General features: G+C 42.1%; 1 protein-coding gene across 1 annotated transcript; it reads right to left on the bottom strand.

Annotated features, from left to right (window-relative positions):
- Positions 1-10,624: 10,624 nt before the first annotated feature.
- Positions 10,625-16,312, bottom strand: gpn2 (GPN-loop GTPase 2). Its single transcript, XM_043717468.2, has 6 exons — positions 16,191-16,312; positions 13,147-13,600; positions 12,497-12,653; positions 11,945-12,105; positions 11,362-11,492; positions 10,625-11,028 (listed from the first exon to the last, which is right to left on the bottom strand). Exons 1-6 carry the CDS (start codon positions 16,310-16,312, stop codon positions 10,926-10,928), a joined length of 1,128 nt encoding a protein of 375 aa, XP_043573403.1. The 3' UTR covers positions 10,625-10,925.
- Positions 16,313-17,778: the final 1,466 nt, after the last annotated feature.

The following is a 17,778-nucleotide window of genomic DNA, read 5'->3' as shown; positions in this document are numbered from 1 at the left end:
GACAGCGTCTCCGCTACCGCTTCACCCCCTCCTTCGCTGGTATCACTGCGAGGGTACCAGTTAATGCTTTAAGTTAACAAGAAATCACGAATTGTGAACACCGATGATCAGAACACAGGAATCCTGTTGGTCATCGGTACTGGCTTGCTTAATGTTGAAAATGTTACCATTTAGCTGTGGACCTATTTTCTACCGGAGCACGTTTCAAAAAGCAGGACATGTCACCGCCAGGGAATTAAAGGCAACGTCAATGTTTAAAGGGGAGGGTGTATTTTTTAAAAACCCATCGGCCAACAGTTATAGCGTGGTATAACACGGGAAGACTTCGTCCTGCCCATTGTACTGATGCTATTCTAATTATGCCATTTATTGGTCTCTATGTATATAGTTCACGTAAGGAAACTCCACCATGCAGCCTATTATAATCAGTTTTGCTGGTCCGTGGACGTGGTGATATGTCATCACAGATTGCTGAACACACTCATCTTGGCATCCCACGGAGTAGGTGCCAGTGTACAGGAACATAGAACATAACAGCACAGTACAGTACATACCCTTTGGCCCTCGATGTTGTGCTAGCCTTTCATTCTACTCTAAGATCAGACTCACCTACATACCCTTCATTGTACTATCTTCCATGTGCCTACCCAAGAATCACTTAAATGTCCCTAATGTATCTGACTCTACAACAACTGCACTACAGTTGCACTACTCTACTACAATAGTGCATTCCACACACCCACTACTCTGTGTAAAGAATCTATCTCTGACATCTCCCCCAAACCTTCTGCCATTACCTTTAAGTTACAGACCCTTGTGATACACATTTCCACCATGCGAAAAAGTCTCTGGCGATCCACTCTTTCTATGCCTCTCAACATCTTGGAAACCTCTATCAAGTCACCTCTTATCCTTCTTCACTCTAATAAGAAAATCCCTAGCTCCCTCAACCTTTCTTCATAAGACATGCCCTCCAGTCCAGGCAGCATCCTGGTAAATCTCCTCTGCGCTCTGTCTAAAACTTACACATCCTCCCTATGATGAGGCGACCTGAAATGAACACAATATTCCAAGTGTGGTCTAACCAGGGCTCTATAGAGTTTCAGCATAAAAGGGTCATAATAACATTTTCTGGTGTGCAGTTCAAAACTGAGGCCAAATAATAAATTATCACAATTTGTCCTCCTCAGTCCCCTCTCATATGATTTTTGCAACTGATGCCAATATTATTTTCTTCAGTTATTTCCCAGAAACAAAATTCAGTTTTAAAAAAATCTGATTAACACTTGGAAATAAATATATTGGTCATACTGGAACTCCATCTTGAAGTATGCAGGATGATTGGACCAGTAACCCCGATGATTCTCTGCTCTTTGAAAACATCTACATGTAGTCATGTGGTCATAGAGATGTACAGACCTTTCAGTCTAATTCGTCTATGCCGACCAGATATCCTAAATTAATCCAGTCCCATTTTCCAGCTCTTGGCCCATATCCCTCTAAACCCTTCCTATTCATATACACTTCCAGATGTCTTTTAAATGTTGTAATTGTCCCAGCCTCTACTACCTCTGGCAGCTCATTCCATACACCCTCTGCATGAAAAAGTTGCTCCTTATATGCCTTTTAAATCTTTCCTGATGACCAAAAATACAAACATAGAAATATTTTCTCTACGAGAGCAGATCAGGAGTTGCAGATTCTGTGATTCATAAGTTCATAAGATATAGGAGCAGGTTTAGGCCATTCAGCCCATTGAGTTTGCTCTGCCATTTGATCGTAACTGATATGCTCCTCACACCCATTTTCCTGTCTTCTCTCCATATCCCTTCAACCCACTACCAATTAGAACTCTGTTTAATTGCTCAAAATTACTCACTGTCCCAGCATGAGAGTATGATGGGATCCTCTCTACCTGATTGGTGAATGGGTTCTAATTATGCTTTAGCAGCCCAGTTGATTGAAACTCCATTCACCACCTTAAACATTCACTCCTTGCACCATTAGTGCACATGACAGTAGTGTGCACAATTGATCAAGCACAGCTCAAAAGTGTATGAACATATAAATTAGGAGCAGCAGTAGGCTACCTGCATCCTCAGGCTTGTTCACCATTCAAGGTGATCATGAGATGATCTCAATACGTTTACCTCCATCACCTTTCACTCCCTTGCTTATAAAGAATCTATCTGCCTCTGCCTTAAAAATATTCAAAGACTCTGCACCACCAGCTTTTGAGGAAGAGAGTTCCAAACACTGATGAAACCAAGAAATTAATTCTCATCTCTGTATTAAGATGGACAGTCTCTTTGCTTAAACAGTAAATCCTAGTTCTAGATTCTTGTCAAAAGACAACCTGTACATTCCAGGTTTTAGATTAGTAAATCTTCTCTGAACTGTTTACAACACATTTGTATCCTTCCTTCAATAAGGAGATCAATACTGTCTACAATACTGCAGATGTGGTTTCACCAATGTCCTGTATAACTGAAGCACAACCTCACTACGTTCGACTCAATTTCCCTCACAATAAACAATAACATTCACTTAACGATTCTCTATAAATTTCCAGCCACTTTAAGTCTGCACACAATTTAATTTCCTATTTGTGTGCCATCAGTAAATATAACAACCATAACTTCAGTAGTTTCATCCAAGTAATTTATATAAGTTGTAAAATGTTGAGGACCCTGCCCTGATCCCTGAGGCACACCATTCATTACATTTGCAAGCCAGAAAATGACATATTTATGTCTATTCCATGTTTCCTGTTAGCCAACCAATCTTCTATAAACGTTCCCTATAGTGTAAGCTTTCTCTTTCTGCAATAACCTTTGATTAGATTAGATTACTTACAGTGTGGAAACAGGCCCTTTGGCCCAACAAGTCCACACCGACTGGCGGAAGCACAACCCTCCCATACCCCTAACCTAAGTCTACGGGCAATTTAGCATGGCCAATTCACCTGACCCGCACATCTTTGGACTGTGGGAGGAAACCAGAGCACCCGGAGGAAACCCACGCAGACACGGGGAGAATGTGCAAACGCCACACAGTGAGTCGCCTGAGGCGGGAACTGAACCCGGGTCTCTGGCGCTGTGAGGCAGCAGTGCTAACCACTGTGCCACCGTGCTGCCCACCTTATATGTAGTGATCTAGTACCTTATATGCCTTCTGGAAATCCAAATACTTCCACTGGATCTTGTCATCTACTGTATAGTACTTCTTCCAAGAACTCTAAAATGTTGGTCAACACATCTTCAATATATTTTCTAACATCTTCCTTATGACAGATATTGAGCTAACTGGCCTGTAGTTTCTTGCTTTCTATATCTCTCCCTTTTTGAATAAAGGAGCTACATTTGCTACTATACAATTTAATGGAATACTCTCCGAATCCAGTGAATTTTGTAAAATTAAACCAAAACACATCAACTATATCATTAGCCATTTCTTTTAAGACCCAAGGATAGAGTTCATGAGGACCTGTGGACTTGTCAGCCCCTCAGCTCAAACAATTGGCTCAGTACCACGTCCCTGTGTGAAAAAGAGAAATATTGACACACTACAAAGTAAAAGTCCAGAGGGAATCTTTTAAAAAAATACAAATTAAGAAATAATACAAATAGAAATGCAGAGCCAGGCAACTTGTTGTACCTGCATGATGAGAGCTGCTGGATCCCTTGTGATTCACAGTGACCACATCTGTAGCAAGTGTCGGTTGCTTGAGGAATTCTGGCTCAGAACTGATGAGCTGAATTCTCAACTTCGATCGCTGCAACACATCAGGGAGGGGAGGAGTTACTTGGATACTGTGTTTCATGAGGTAATCACACCCCTTAGATTAACTACTTTGAATTTGATCAGTGATCAGGGACAAGAGCGTGTGACTATAAGCAAGGCAAATTGAGGAATCCAGAAGATAATGCTGAAGGAGATTGAGCCCTTGAGTTTGTCTAATAGGTTCAAAGTTTCTTGCTGCCTGTGTGGACAAAAGTGGGGGCTGTAAGGAGGATGAGCAAACTGACCATAACACTATGGTACAGGAAACTATTTAAGAAGGGAAGAGAAATATTGTTGTAATCAGGCATAGCATAGTTGTTGGTGGTGGTGGTGGTGGAGACGGGCATTGGAGGGGACAGACACTGCTCTCTGTGGCCCAGATTGAAAGTCCTCAAGACTGTATTAGGCAATAACTTTCGAAAGCTGATTGGGGCAGATGTTTCGTAGTAAAGGGACGGCTGGAAAATGGGAAGCCTTCAGAAATGAGATAACGAGAATCCAGAGGAAGTATATTCCTGTTAGGGTGAAAGGAAAGGCTGGTAGGTATAGGGAATGCTGGATGACTAAAGAAATTGAGGGTTTGGTTAAAAAAAGAAGGAAGCATATGTAAGGTATAAACAGGATAGATCAAGTGAATCCTTAGAAGAGTATAAAGAAAGTAAGGGTATACTTAAGAAGAAAATCAGAATGGCAAAAAGGGGACATGAGATAGTTTTGGCAAATAGAAGTAAGGAGATTCCAAAAGTTTTCACAAATACATTAAGGACAAAAGGGTAACTAGGGAGAGAATAGGGCCCCTCAAAGATCAGCAAGGCGGCTTTTGTGTGGAGTTGCAGAAAATGGGGTGGATACTAATTAAGTATTTTAGATTAGATTAGATTCCCTACAGTGTAGAAACAGGCCCTTCGGCCCAACCAATCCACACAGACCCTCCAAAGAGTAACCCACCCAGACCCATTTCCCTCTGACTAATGCACCTAGCACTATGGGCAATTTAGCATGGCCAATTCACCTGACCTGACTGGGAGAAAACCGGAGCACCCAGAGGAAACCCACGCAGACACAGGGAGAATGTGCCCAACAGTCTACCCAAGGCTGGAATCGAACCCGGAACCCTGGTGCTGTGAGGCAGCAGTGCTAATCACTGAGCCACTGTGCCACCCCAGTATTTACTGTGGAAAAGGATATGGAAGATATAGACTGTAGGGAAATAGATGGTGACATCTTGCAAAATGTCCATATTACAGAGGAGGAAGTGCTGGATGTCTTGAAATGCATAAAAGTGGATAAGTCCCCAGGACCTGATCAGGTATACTCTTGAACTCTGTGGGAAGCTAGAGAAGTGATTGCTGGGCCTCTTGCTGAGATATTTGTATTATCGATAGTCACAGGTGAAGTGCCGGAAGACTGGAGGTTGGCTAACGTGGTGCCACTGTTTAAGAAGGGTGGTAAGGACAAGCCAGGGAACTATAGACCATCGAGCCTGACGTCGGTGGTGGGCAAGTTGTTGGAAGGAATCCTGAAGGACAGAATGTGCATGTATTTGGAAAGGCAAGGACTGATTAGGAATAGTCAACATGGCTTTCTGCGTGGGAAATCAAGTCTCACAAACTTGACTGAGTTCTTTGAGGAAGTAACAAAGAGGATTAATGAGGGCAGAGCGGTAGATGTGATCTATATGGACTTCAGTAAGGCGTTCGATAAGGTTCCCCATGGGAGACTGATTAGCAAGGTTAGATCTCACGGAATACAGGGAGAACTAGCCATTTGGATACAGAACTGGCTCAAAGGTAGAAGACAGAGGGTGGTGGTGGAGGTTTTGTTTCAGACTGGAGGCCTGTGACCAGTGGAGTGCCACAAGGATCGGTGCTGGGCCCTCTACGTTTTGTCATTTACATCAATGATTTGGATGTGAGCATAAGAGGGACAGTTAGTAAGTTTGCAGATGACACCAAAATTGGAAGTGTAGTGGACAGCGAAGAGGGTTACCTCAGATTACAACAGGATCTTGACCAGATGGGCCAATAGGCTGAGAAGTGGCAGATGGAGTTTAATTCAGATAAATGCAAGGTGCTGCATTTTGGGAAAGCAAATCTTAGCAGGATTTATACACTTAATGGAAAAGTCCTAGGGAGTGTTGCTGAACAAAGAGACCTTGGAGTGCAGGTTCATAGCTCATTGAAAGTGGAGTGGCAGGTAGATAGGATAGTGAAGGTGTTTGGTATGCTTTCCTTTATTGGTCAGAGTATTGAGTACAGGAGTTGGGAGGTCATGTTGCGGCTGTACAGGACATTGGTTAGGACAATTTGGAATATTGCGTGCAATTCTGGTATCCTTCCTATCAGAAAGATGTTGTGAACCTTGAAAGGGTTAAAAAAAGATTTACAAGGATATGGCCAGGGTTGGAGGATTTGAGCTATAGGGAGAGGCTGAACAGGCTGGGGCTGTTTTCTCTGGAGCATCAGAGGCTGAGGGGTGACCTTATAGAGGTTTTCAAAATTATGAGGGGCATAGATAGAGCAAATAGGCAAAGTCTTTTCCCTGGGGTCAGGGAGTCCAGAACTAGAGGGCATAGGTTTAGGGTGAGAGGGGAAAGATATAAAAGAGACCTACGAGGCAACTGTTTCACACAGAGGGTGGAACGTTTATGGAATGAGCTGTCGGAGGAAGTGGTGGAGGCTGGTACAATTGCAACATTTAAGAGGCATTTGGATGGGTATAGGAATAGGAAGGGTTTGGAGGGATATGGGCTGGGTGCTGGCAGGTGGGACTAGATTGGGTTGGGATATCTGGTCGGCATGGACGGGTTGGACTGAAGGGTCTGTTTCCATGCTGTACATCTCTATGACTGTGCTGCCTGCTCAGTGCCTTGTTTTGGGTATCTCATCTGGGTTGCAGAGGATCTTCAAATGGGAGGGGAAAGACCTAGTTGTCGTCATTCATGTAGATACCAACAATATAGGTACAATGAGGAAAGAGAATCTGCTGAGTGAATATGAGCAACTAGGGACTAAATTAGAAAGCAGAACCAAAAAGGTAACAATCTCCGGTATGGCTCAAAGTTTGGTGTGGGTGAAACAGATTCAAATTCATGGGACATTAACACCAGTATTTGGGAAAGAGGGAGCTGTTCAGATGGGGTGGGCTCCACCTGAGTCATGCTGGGTCCAGATTCCTGGTGAATTGTACATCTTGGGCTGTGCATAGGGCTTTAAACTAAATAGTGAATGAGTGATTTCAGTTGTATGGAAAATTATAAAATCAAAGGCACCTGAGAAGGTAGGACTGCAGGATAGAGATGGGGCTGATTGTTACTAGAAAGTAAAAGGGACAGAATGTGTGAATGTATAATGTACCAAGGAACTATAAAAGTATAGGCAAATTTGGTAATTGGACATATGTGAAGGCTTTGTTACCTTGAAGCATGAAGAATTAGGAACAAGCTAGACAAACTGATGGTGCAAATCAAGGTACGTGAATATGATCTCATAGCAATGACAGAAACATGGTTAAAAGATCAAAGCTGGGAACTTAACATTCAGGGATATTTGATTTTACAGACTTTTGACCTTACATTTCTGTCTATTGTTTTAAACAATAATTCCATCACTCCACCTGTTCCTAAGTTTTCGGTCCTTCCTAAATGACATGTATCTATCAAGAGTCAGGTCCCAATCAGTGTCATCCTGCAGCCATGCCTTTGTAACAGCTATCACATCGTAATTATTCTTCCTATTGTTCTATCAGTAGATCTGGGTTTTTTTGGAATTGGTCATACACTCAGACACAAAGCGTTTCCCCAGGGGAAAATATCAGTACTTGGAAATAAAGGTCTTGACGGTATGAATCAAACCAGTATGTCTTGTTTGCCAATTTGACAAGTTTTCCTTCTCGGTTGGTTTTGTTTCTAATATTTTTGTAAGCTAATCTGTTGATTCCGTCTTAGATTTTCACTCTGTATCCCATCCTTTCAGTCTGTTTATAATTTTCCATATTAATACATTTCCCTGTTGCCTTGCATTTTCTCTTTGATTTGTCCCATCTTCCCAAATTTGATTCCTTGCCTTCACTTGAATTGAAAACTCTATTTCCCCCGTTTTGAAGCTCACCATATTACTAACTCCAGAAAGCCTCTTTCGACAGCACCTTCCATATATATGACCACTATCATCGAGAAGGCCAAAGAAAGTAATCTCCCTCCAAATCACACTCCTATTTTGGAACTATATTGTTATTACTTCATTTTGCCGGGTCAAAATCCTCTTCTAAACAGCACCATACATATACCTACAATAGTTCCAGACTGTGATTCAGCATCAGCTTTTTAAGGACAATCATAAATACTTGCATTGCTGCAATGCTCTCATCTCATGAATGAAAAATATGATGAGATGCTATGAATCAATGTTGGATTGCCTTTAAGTGAACTGTAGCATTACCATTTACTTTACTTGAATTATATTCAGTCTGTTGCACACTGAATACAGAAAACCCTGGGACCAGGTGGAATGATGTTAATTATTGATGATGTTAGCACAATAGAGAGGAATGACATCAGTTCAGGAAATCAGAATTTAGATACGGTTTAAACAGAGCAATGAAAAATGCAAGAAATCATATTTGGAAATTGTGCACACACCCCCAACAGTAACAGAGACTGTTCATTCCTGATGAAGAGCTTTTGCCCGAAATGTTGATTTTCCTGCTCCTCGGATGCTGCCTGACCTGCTGTACTTTTCCAGCACCACTCTAATCTAGAGACTGTTCAAGACAGAGCATCACAACTTAGAAGTACAAAGGTTCAAAGCTGAAACTTACGATAATGTTTATGTGGAGCTGAAACACTGGCATGAACCAATTGGGTTGAACAGCCTGTTTTGTGTTGTACATACTACAAATAGTCCATGACAAATGAAATGACTCACTGTGCCAGTGAGCTGCTAAAAGATTTGGTCAATGCAGGTGAATGGAGGTACTTCCCAGGACTCTGCTGGGAAGCAAAATTTCAGAAACAAACACAAAAATTGCTGGGGAAACTCAGCAGGCCTGCCAGCATCTGTGGAGAGAAAGTAGAGTTAATGTTTCGAGTCCAGTGACCTTGGGTTGAGGTTTGGATAAACTTGTTCAGTTGTGCAGCTGAAGTCATGCCAACTCTGCCACAGAAAATGACCACAGCTCTCAATGTTTATGTCACAGGTGACATTTGTCATTCATCACATTACAGAACAATGCCATTTACACAATTTGATAGTAGTCTCACTGGAATGAGAGTGTTTGCTTTATCAGATCTCCTGGGGTTGTAGGGATAATGATTTCCCCATGGCAATATTTGCGATGTATAAGCCCCACGCTTCTATAAATCAAAACACTTCATTTCTTAAACAGGAAATTGTTTACAAAGACAGACACAGCTTGATATGCATGAATTCTTGACAACTTTGATAATGCCATATTTTTATACTTTGCCTTTCTAGTGCATTAGAATAGCAGAGACAGAGGGCAAGGTGGCTGCAGGGAGACAAACACCTTATACTTCCATGCCTCTCAACATCTCTATACTGATGTAACAGAGGATAGGAATTGATCATGCTGCTGGGATTACTGAAAAGGATAAAAGTTCATCCTCTGAAAATCTGCCTCCTCTCACCTAGACTTCTATTGTCTATGTAGATTCTTTGCTCCTCATTGTATCTGAATGCTGCCTGTTACTGTATATGCTCACCATTGACTTGCTGACAGAGCCAATTACTATGTCTGTGTGGGGGAGGGGACTGCACTGATTAGAGTATAGGGTGAGGAGTGAGAGGAAGTTGATCACAAAATGTATATGTTCGTGCGTCGGGGAAAGAGGGGTTGAACAGTGTTGGTGGGGAATGAAAGATTGTTACAGTATGTACAAGGGTGAAACAATGCTGATTACTATGTGTCAGTTAGGTGGAGAAGAAGATGGGCCAATCACTGGACGTAAGATGAAATAGGGCTGATTGGTGTATGGATGTTATGGTCAGCTTCATCGAGTCACCTGTCATCAGGGATTGTTGAATGCATGACATAATTGCAATTTTAAAAATTAACCTATTTTTCTAATCAACCTGTTCAGAGATTGTCTTACACACCTCTGAAGCACATGGGACTTGAACCTGAGCCTCTCAGTCCAGGGATAGGGACACTACCACTGCTCTATGAGTAATTGCATTTTTATAAAGCACTTTGAAACAGTTTTTCATTTAATTTGATCCATTCAGTATACCATCACCTATAATACCCAAACTTTAATACTTATACACTGAATGTTACTATACTGGTTATTGCCATTTGTATCCACTGACATCTAGGAGTCACATTAATTTTTAAGCATTAAAATGATACCAGGTTGAAAATTCGTTTCAGAAGTTTAAAACCTTCATCTTTGATCATCTGACCTAACATCATGTGTACCTCAGTGTCATACCTTATTTAATATTGCTCCTGTGAAGTTGTTTGGGATGTTTCATTGTGTTAACAATGCTATAGAAAGATAGTACTCTGCTGAGGTTTGTGAACATTATGGAAGTAGCTGTAACAATATCTCCTATAAAGTGCAGCAGCTGGTCAGAGAAATACAGATAAAAACAGGTAAAAAGGGCATATATAGGAATGCAGCATATGAATGTGGTGATGGGATGTCTGCTATACAGGATGAGCTAAGGTGGAGTAAATGATTTTCCTTTGGGCTTCTCAGGACTGGTGCTGCAGGACAAGGCTATGAACAGTAGAAAATCACTATGATTAAAAAAGGTAAGCCTGATGTGTTTGATTCCATAGTTTTGAGTTGTCTAAACAGACTGTTTGGAGGAGAAAATAGCAAAGTAAAACATCTTTATTGGATACCTATTTATATAAAAAAAAAACAATTCAACATACTGGAGATAACTCATTTTTCAAAAATTTCCACTCCAAGCAATAAAAGGAGTCAATTAGCAAGATGGACTGAAGGAAGTCAGCAGCAATCAGTGGGTGAATCCATGGCTGAACTGTGACAAGTATGGAAATGTCCTGTATATACATCCACACAGGAAACCAGTAAGCATTTGGAGAGACATTAACTCCATTAGAGTCTCTATCAAGTGAAGCCAATCACCACAGGCACCGAATTGAAGAATTCACGTTGTGTTAAAGTCTGTGCGCGCATGGGAGAGCTGCATCAGCTCCTCCTCCACATTCTCCTCAGTTGATTTCACATACTTCTCCTGAGCATCCATGGACCTGCTCATCGCTAAGGAAATATACAGGATAATAATAATATTGTCCCAATGGGTAACAAAATGCAAAAAGGACTGCAGAGAGAGGACATGCAAAGCAAAGCAAGTGCAAGCAAATAATGGGGTAGGGAAGGTAGAAGAGGGAGACACACAGAATGGAGATGGCATGAAAGGGAGAGAGGCAGAGTATGGAGGAGGAGAGAAGTGAAAATGTGGGTGGTGGTGATGGGAGAAAGAAAAGAGACAGAGTTAATGAACAGCAGCTTGTCACAGTTTGTAGTATATTAAGCTAGTAATTATAGATCCAATGTTGCTAATAAGAGCATATAAAGGATACATGGTGAACTGGAAATCTGCTCCCACAGCTGCAGACATCATGGCTTCCAAAGTTCTCTGCTCTGAGTCCCCAAAGCAGTATCCGTTGGCCTTATCGACAGCCCTCATCACATGCTTCATGGTCTCTTTATCCTGTACAAAAAGATCATTTTCATCTTTCAAAGTGAATTAAACATCTTCAGTGTGAACTGGCATAATCTACAGACAATCTAAACTCCAGTCCTCAAATTCACACCGAGATATGCCCTAAACTGATATAGGCTTTGCATGGATCCGAAAACACATTCACCCCCAACACTCAAATATCCTCTTACTATCTCCAAATCAATGTTTCTCAAACTTAATAAACATAGTGTAAGGGTTGTTCAAGAGTGTTCATACATCCATACAACCAAAGCACTAACCCCAATCTTTGTGCATCCCAACACACATTTCACAACATTGTTACACCATAAATCCAACACTCAAGCTGCACCCTATCGTTTCATTGATGTAATACTGTGTCCTGACAGGTTTGTAATATTCTGAAACACCTATAAGTTTGTTGATATTATTGGAAAACCAGTTACTAAGAAGCAATGCACCTGCACATTAAGTGGTATAAAGGAAACCAGACTGTAATCTTCAATCACTTCCACCAGCTTCTTATTTAATCGTCGAAAGCTTTTGAAGAAAGGGTCTTTGGCTAAATGATCCAACAGGTAAGACAGATCCAACACCTCAGTATAATAATCTAGATTGAATGCTGAAAAAGAGAAAATAGACCTTAGTCCAAGCAAATGCTCACACTTGCTGATAGCCCAGAGCTCATGTGATATCATCCTCTTCATACAAGGCAACAGCTGTATTTTCAATATCACATGAATATAAAGTGAATTAACAGAAAGCAAAGTATTTTCAGCTGTAAATTATCAATATTGGAAATTAGAATGAACTTTAGCAAATCCAGATGCTAACATTAGCACCAGTTTATGGTTTACCCCTCCTTATAGCACCAGGGCTCCCAGCTCTTCCAGACAGGGCCATATATTCCGTCATAGGTTTAGGTCCTTCTTTGATCTTGGTGTTCAGGAAACACTCAACTTCCCTCCAAACAGTTCCATGAATTCTTCCACTTTATTACAAATATCCCTTACCTAATTTTCCAAACTGTTCAATGAGATCCATTTTGGAGAGGATGTTGACATGAGGTAACTCCACTTGCAGCATGGTGGATAGGGATGTGCATAGGATGGAAATAAACTTTGCAGGATCAGTGCAGTAGTGAGAATCTACCAGATGGACAGCTGTTAGCTGCACAAAGACACACAAACAGATTAACATCATGTGAGAGCTTACTCTATTACTTCAGTACATTCCCTATTGTCTCCTTTCCTTTTCTGTTGCGATAGATGTCCCTGCTTTCTTCACTTGAGCAACTACCCATAGTGTGGATGTACCCAATGAGTGACAATGGATTCAGTCTCAGAGTTGGGCCCTGCCCTCAGCAACCCTCACCATATTTCTCCTTCTCAAACCAAAATCCCAGGAGACTGACTGTAACATCTCTATCATAAACCTCACAGAATCACTAACTGAGTACAGATGAGAAGTCAAAACCTCTGATCTATACGACTCAGTGCCATACCAGTCTAGGTATCTTAAGCAGCTTCTTTGACCAGGAAAGAAGGGCAATCTTCAAGTAAAGCTTTCAGAATCACACCTGAAACACTGGGTATTCTCACTATCAATGCTGACTGACTTGCTGCATGTTTCCAAAATTCTTTGCCCTCGAGTATGATTTTACCCTGAAATTCCACTTGGTTAACTGTGCAAGGATGTTCCTCACAGAGCAGTTGTGTGTGTACAGCTCCACCTGACCAGGACAGTCAAAAAGGAAATAACAGTCCTTGAATTGTTCCAGCTTGTCCAGTAGCCAATCCAGATTTTCCTCCAAGTATTCCATGCAGTAAATGAGTCCTCCATTAGGGCCAAGTCCAAGGCCATCCATAACATCATCAAGTTTCACCAGCTCACCAATGTCCACACAACACTGGTATGGAATGAGGTCATTAGCAGGGTCAAGATTCACTACTGCCACCTTGCGACCTAGCTTTGAGAGAAACTCTTGCATCCCCAAGCAATAGGTAGTCTTCCCTGAGCCAGGTGGCCCAATAACTATCTGGCCAAAAATTACAGTACGAGGCCTGGACTCTTCTGACATCTTAACTGGATCTCTGGGGTTCGTCATTGACACAGACCTGTAAGACAGAGTCATAGAGTCATGGAGATGTACAGCATGGAAACAGACCCTTCAGTCCAACTCATCCATGCTGACCAGATATCCCAACCCAATCTAGTCCCACCTGCCAGCACCCAGCCCATATCCCTCCACAAACCATTCCTATTCATATACACATCCAGATCCCTTTTAAATGCTGCAATTCTAAGAGTTTCCACCACTTCCTCTGGCAGCTCATTCCATACACATACCACCCTCTGCATGAAAAAATTGCCCCTTAGGTCTCTTTTTATATCTTTCCCCTCTCACCCTAAACCTACGCCCTCTAGTTCTGGACTACTCCACCCCAGGGAAAAGACTTTGTCTATTTACCCTATCCATGCCACTCATGATTTTATAAACTTCTATAAGGTCACCCCTCAGCCTCAGACGCTCCAAGAAAAACAGCCCCAGCCTATTCAACCTCTCCATACAGCTCAAATCCTCCAACCCTGGCAACATCCTTGTAAATCTTTTCTGAACTCTTCTTTTCAAGTTTCACAACATCTTTCTGATAGGAAGGCGAACAGAATTGCACGCAATATTCCAAAAGTAGCCAAACCAATGTCCTGTACAGCCACAGCATGACCTCCCAACTCCTGTACTCAATACTCTGACCAATAAAGGAAAGCATACCAAATGTCTTCTTCATTATCCTATCTACCTGCGACTCCACTTTCAAGGAGCTATGAACCTGCACTCCACTTTGTTCAGCAACACTCCCTCGGACCTTATCATTAAGTGCATAAGTCCTGCTAAGATTTGCTTTCCCAAAATGCAGCACCTTGCTTTTATCCGAATTAAACTTCATCTACCACTTCTCAACCCACTGGTCCAGCTGATCAAGTTCCCGTTGTAATCCAAGGTAACCCTCTTCGCTGTCCACTACAGCTTCAGTTTTGGTGTCATCTGCAAACTTACTAACTATATCTTTTATGCTCACATCCAAATCATTTATATAAATGTCAAAATGTAGTGGACCCAGCACTGATCCTTGTGGCACTCCACTGGTCACAGGCCTCCAATCTGAAAAGCAACCCTACACCATCTCCCTGTCTTCTACCTTTGAGCCAGTTCTGTATCCAAATGGCTAGTTCTCCCTGTATTCCGTGAGGTCTAACCTTGCTAACCAGTTTTCAATGGGGGACCTTGTCGAACGCCTTATTGAAGCCCATATTGATCACGTCTACTGTTCTGCCCTCATCAATCCTCTTTGTTACTTCTTCAAAAACCTCAATCAAGTTTGTGAGACATGACTTCCCATGCACAAAGCCATGTTGACTATCCCTAATCAGTCCTTGCCTTTCCAAATACATGTACATCCTGTCCCTCAGGATTCCCTCCAATAACTTGCCCATCACTGACATCAGGGTCACCGGTCTATACTTCCCTGGCTTGTCCTTATCACCTTTCTTAAATAGTGGCACCGTATTAGCCAACCTCCAGTTTTCTAGCACCTCATCTGTGACTATCGATGATACAAATATCTAAGTAAGGGGGCTAGCAATCACTTTCCTAGCTTCTCAGAGTTCTAGGGTACCCCTGATCAGGTCCTGGGGCTTTATCCACTTTTCAATGAAAACCATCTGAAAACATTCTGCCAAAGCTATATTGTACATTGATTATGTCACTCGACAATGAACACAGGACACAAACTTAAATTGTTCCTTGACAATCTGAGAATTTGAATGGAGTGGCTAGGAAAAGAAGCGAGATAACTGTCATTATGAAACAAAATAAGGGATGCTTCAAACTTAACACTAGAAGGATAGAAGTAAAGGTGCCCTGAGGAAAAGCATGGAGAACAGCATATGCTGGAAAAGAAAGCAAGCCTTGAAGAAGTCATTTACTCAAAATATTAACCCCGTTTCTCTCTCTACAGACACTGCCAGATCGAAGTTTCTCCAGCATTTTCTTTTTTTAATTCCAAATTTAAGGCACCCGCAGTATTTTGATTTTATAGACCTGCAGGCTGTTCTGGAAATAGTGGACAAAAGACATCTGTACAATCAGAATAATAGTTAACCTCTTCAGTTACCGGACAGTTGACCACCTCAAATAGAGTATGCACAGCCTGAGAGAGGGTTGGAAACAGGTTCAATGGTGACTTTAAAAATGGATTTGGACAGGCATTTGAGGCTGTGTGAAGAGAGAGGAAGGACTCGACAGGATAGCACTCTAAACCAGAACTCCCCAGTTTGGGCAGCAATTGCTCCGAGGAGCTCTATGATCACTTCCCCCACTCTCAAATCCCCTCTACAGCCCTGCCTACTCCCCACTCTCAGGAGCTCGCTGAGGAACCACAACAATTATACAGCCTCAAAATGGGGTCAGAGCGCGGGTTAAAAAGTTCTGAAAACATTGCGTTAAATTCCCGTGAGGCCGCTTTCCACGACAAGACTGAAAGGATTTGCACAAGGCGCGGTGGGGGGGTACAGCAGCAGGCCTGGGAGGCCCAGCCTCCTCTACCTGAGGGAGGCCCAGGAAGGGAGGAGGGGTCTCTCTCACACCGGGGCCCAGCCCTGACAGCGCCCTATCTCGGCCCGCCGTTCCCAGGGAAGCTCTCCTACCGCAGTAAGGCTGATGAATGCCCGCTACATGGCGAGGAGGAGGAGAGTCCACTCTCCCCTCCCCATTTACAGTCAGGGTCGGTAGGCCCGAGCTCACAGACTGCACCGCTACTCCGGAGCATGCGCTGTGCAAGGCCATGCCCTGCCAGTCTGCAGGCAGAGACAGGACCTCAGTTCAATGTCATATGGTGGGAGGGAAAAACATGGCACTATGCTCCTCAAAGCATTGCAGCTCTTGAGATTTTAATATCTTCCATTACTTGGTAATCAGCTGTGGGTATCACGAGCTTTTATTGCCCATCAGTAATTGCAGAGAAGGTGATGGTGAGCCACCTTCCTGGTCTGCTGTTAGGAAACGAATTCCAGCACTACCGCACTTAGGTGGTAGTGTGGGGGTTAAAGGAAAAAAAAAACCAAGGTGGGGGAAATAAGCACTACCGAAAAAAAAAGAAAATAAACAGAAGGTTCTTCCTGGTGGTGGAAATTGAAGAAAAAAGGAAACGAATTCCAGGATTTTGACCTAACAAGAGGGGTGAAAGTGTTTTTAAAATAAGGTTGGTGGGGTATATGTAAGTAATAATTAACCCATGCACTTGCTGTCCTTGACCTAGGCAAAGTTAAAAATCACACAACACCAGGTTATAGTCCAACAGGTTTAATTGGAAGCACTAGCTTTTGGAGTTTGTTCCTTCATCAGGTGGTTGTGATGAAGGAGCAGTGCTCGAAAAGTGAGTGCTTCCAATTAAACCTGTTGGACTATAACCTGGTGTTATGTGATTTTTAACTTTGTACACCCCAGTCCAACACCGGCATCTCCAAACCTTGTCCTTGGCAGTGAGGGATGTGGAATAGGAAGGTAACTGAAAAACAAGATGCACTCCAATAGTCAGATTGCACTGTTGTTGGATGGGATTCTTTGTTCTTGATGGTATCAAGCTTCAGGTGTCATTGGAGCTGCACTAATCCAGCCATGAGTGTAGTATTTCTGCACATTCTTGTCTTGAGCTTTGCAAATGGAACATCTTTGGGTAGTTCAGAGACTTACACGTAGCAGAATCCAAGGACCTTCCCTACTTTGTAAGTTAATTGAGAGATTGCTATTTCAGGCAACAACTTCCTTATATTTGGATCATCTCTATTTAGGTTTTTATGATGACTATTATTACAATCAACTAGCACTAACCACATTCAGAAATACTGGCAATGTACAGATGTTACTCTGATGCTAACACAGCAAAATCAGAAGAGTGTTAGAACATCAACTATATGAACCATTGTCTTTTATTGTCTAGCAAATCACATATTCTGTTCTGTCCTTTCTGAGATTCAGGTGAACCGCAATGGAGTAGAATTACATTTCCCCCATTTTTGAATGAATGTTCATCATGGGCCTTGGAAATACCTTATTAACTAAAGAAGAAGTTAGATATTTCTTTTTTCCCAGGTTACCACTGCTTACTCAGCTACTCAAAACTGATTCTATCAACAGATCATCCCAACAACTCTCGACCCCAACATGAGCAGAACATTCAACTTCATAGACTAATCATTGCAAATGAAATCATGTCAAATAATATCAAATTATCAA

Source organism: Chiloscyllium plagiosum, unplaced genomic scaffold (genome assembly GCF_037043375.1).
Source record: "Chiloscyllium plagiosum isolate Xiang-an unplaced genomic scaffold, Cpla_swu_hap1 HiC_scaffold_30, whole genome shotgun sequence".
In the NCBI taxonomy this organism is placed as follows: Eukaryota; Metazoa; Chordata; class Chondrichthyes; order Orectolobiformes; family Hemiscylliidae; genus Chiloscyllium; species Chiloscyllium plagiosum.
Note: the sequence above shows the minus strand (reverse complement) of the source record. Positions and strands in the feature narration are given on the sequence as shown.

Excerpts from the sequence above, each read along its gene's own strand:
- gpn2 (XM_043717468.2), bottom strand. The coding sequence starts at position 16,312 with ATGCTCCGGAGTAGCGGTGCAGTCTGTGAGCTCGGGCCTACCGACCCT. Across the intron at positions 12,654-13,146 it reads TAACCAAGTGGAATTTCAGG|CTAACAGCTGTCCATCTGGT; the intron begins GTAAAATCATAC and ends GTCTTTGTGCAG. Across the intron at positions 11,493-11,944 it reads TTATACCACTTAATGTGCAG|GATAAAGAGACCATGAAGCA; the intron begins GTGCATTGCTTC and ends CTTTTTGTACAG.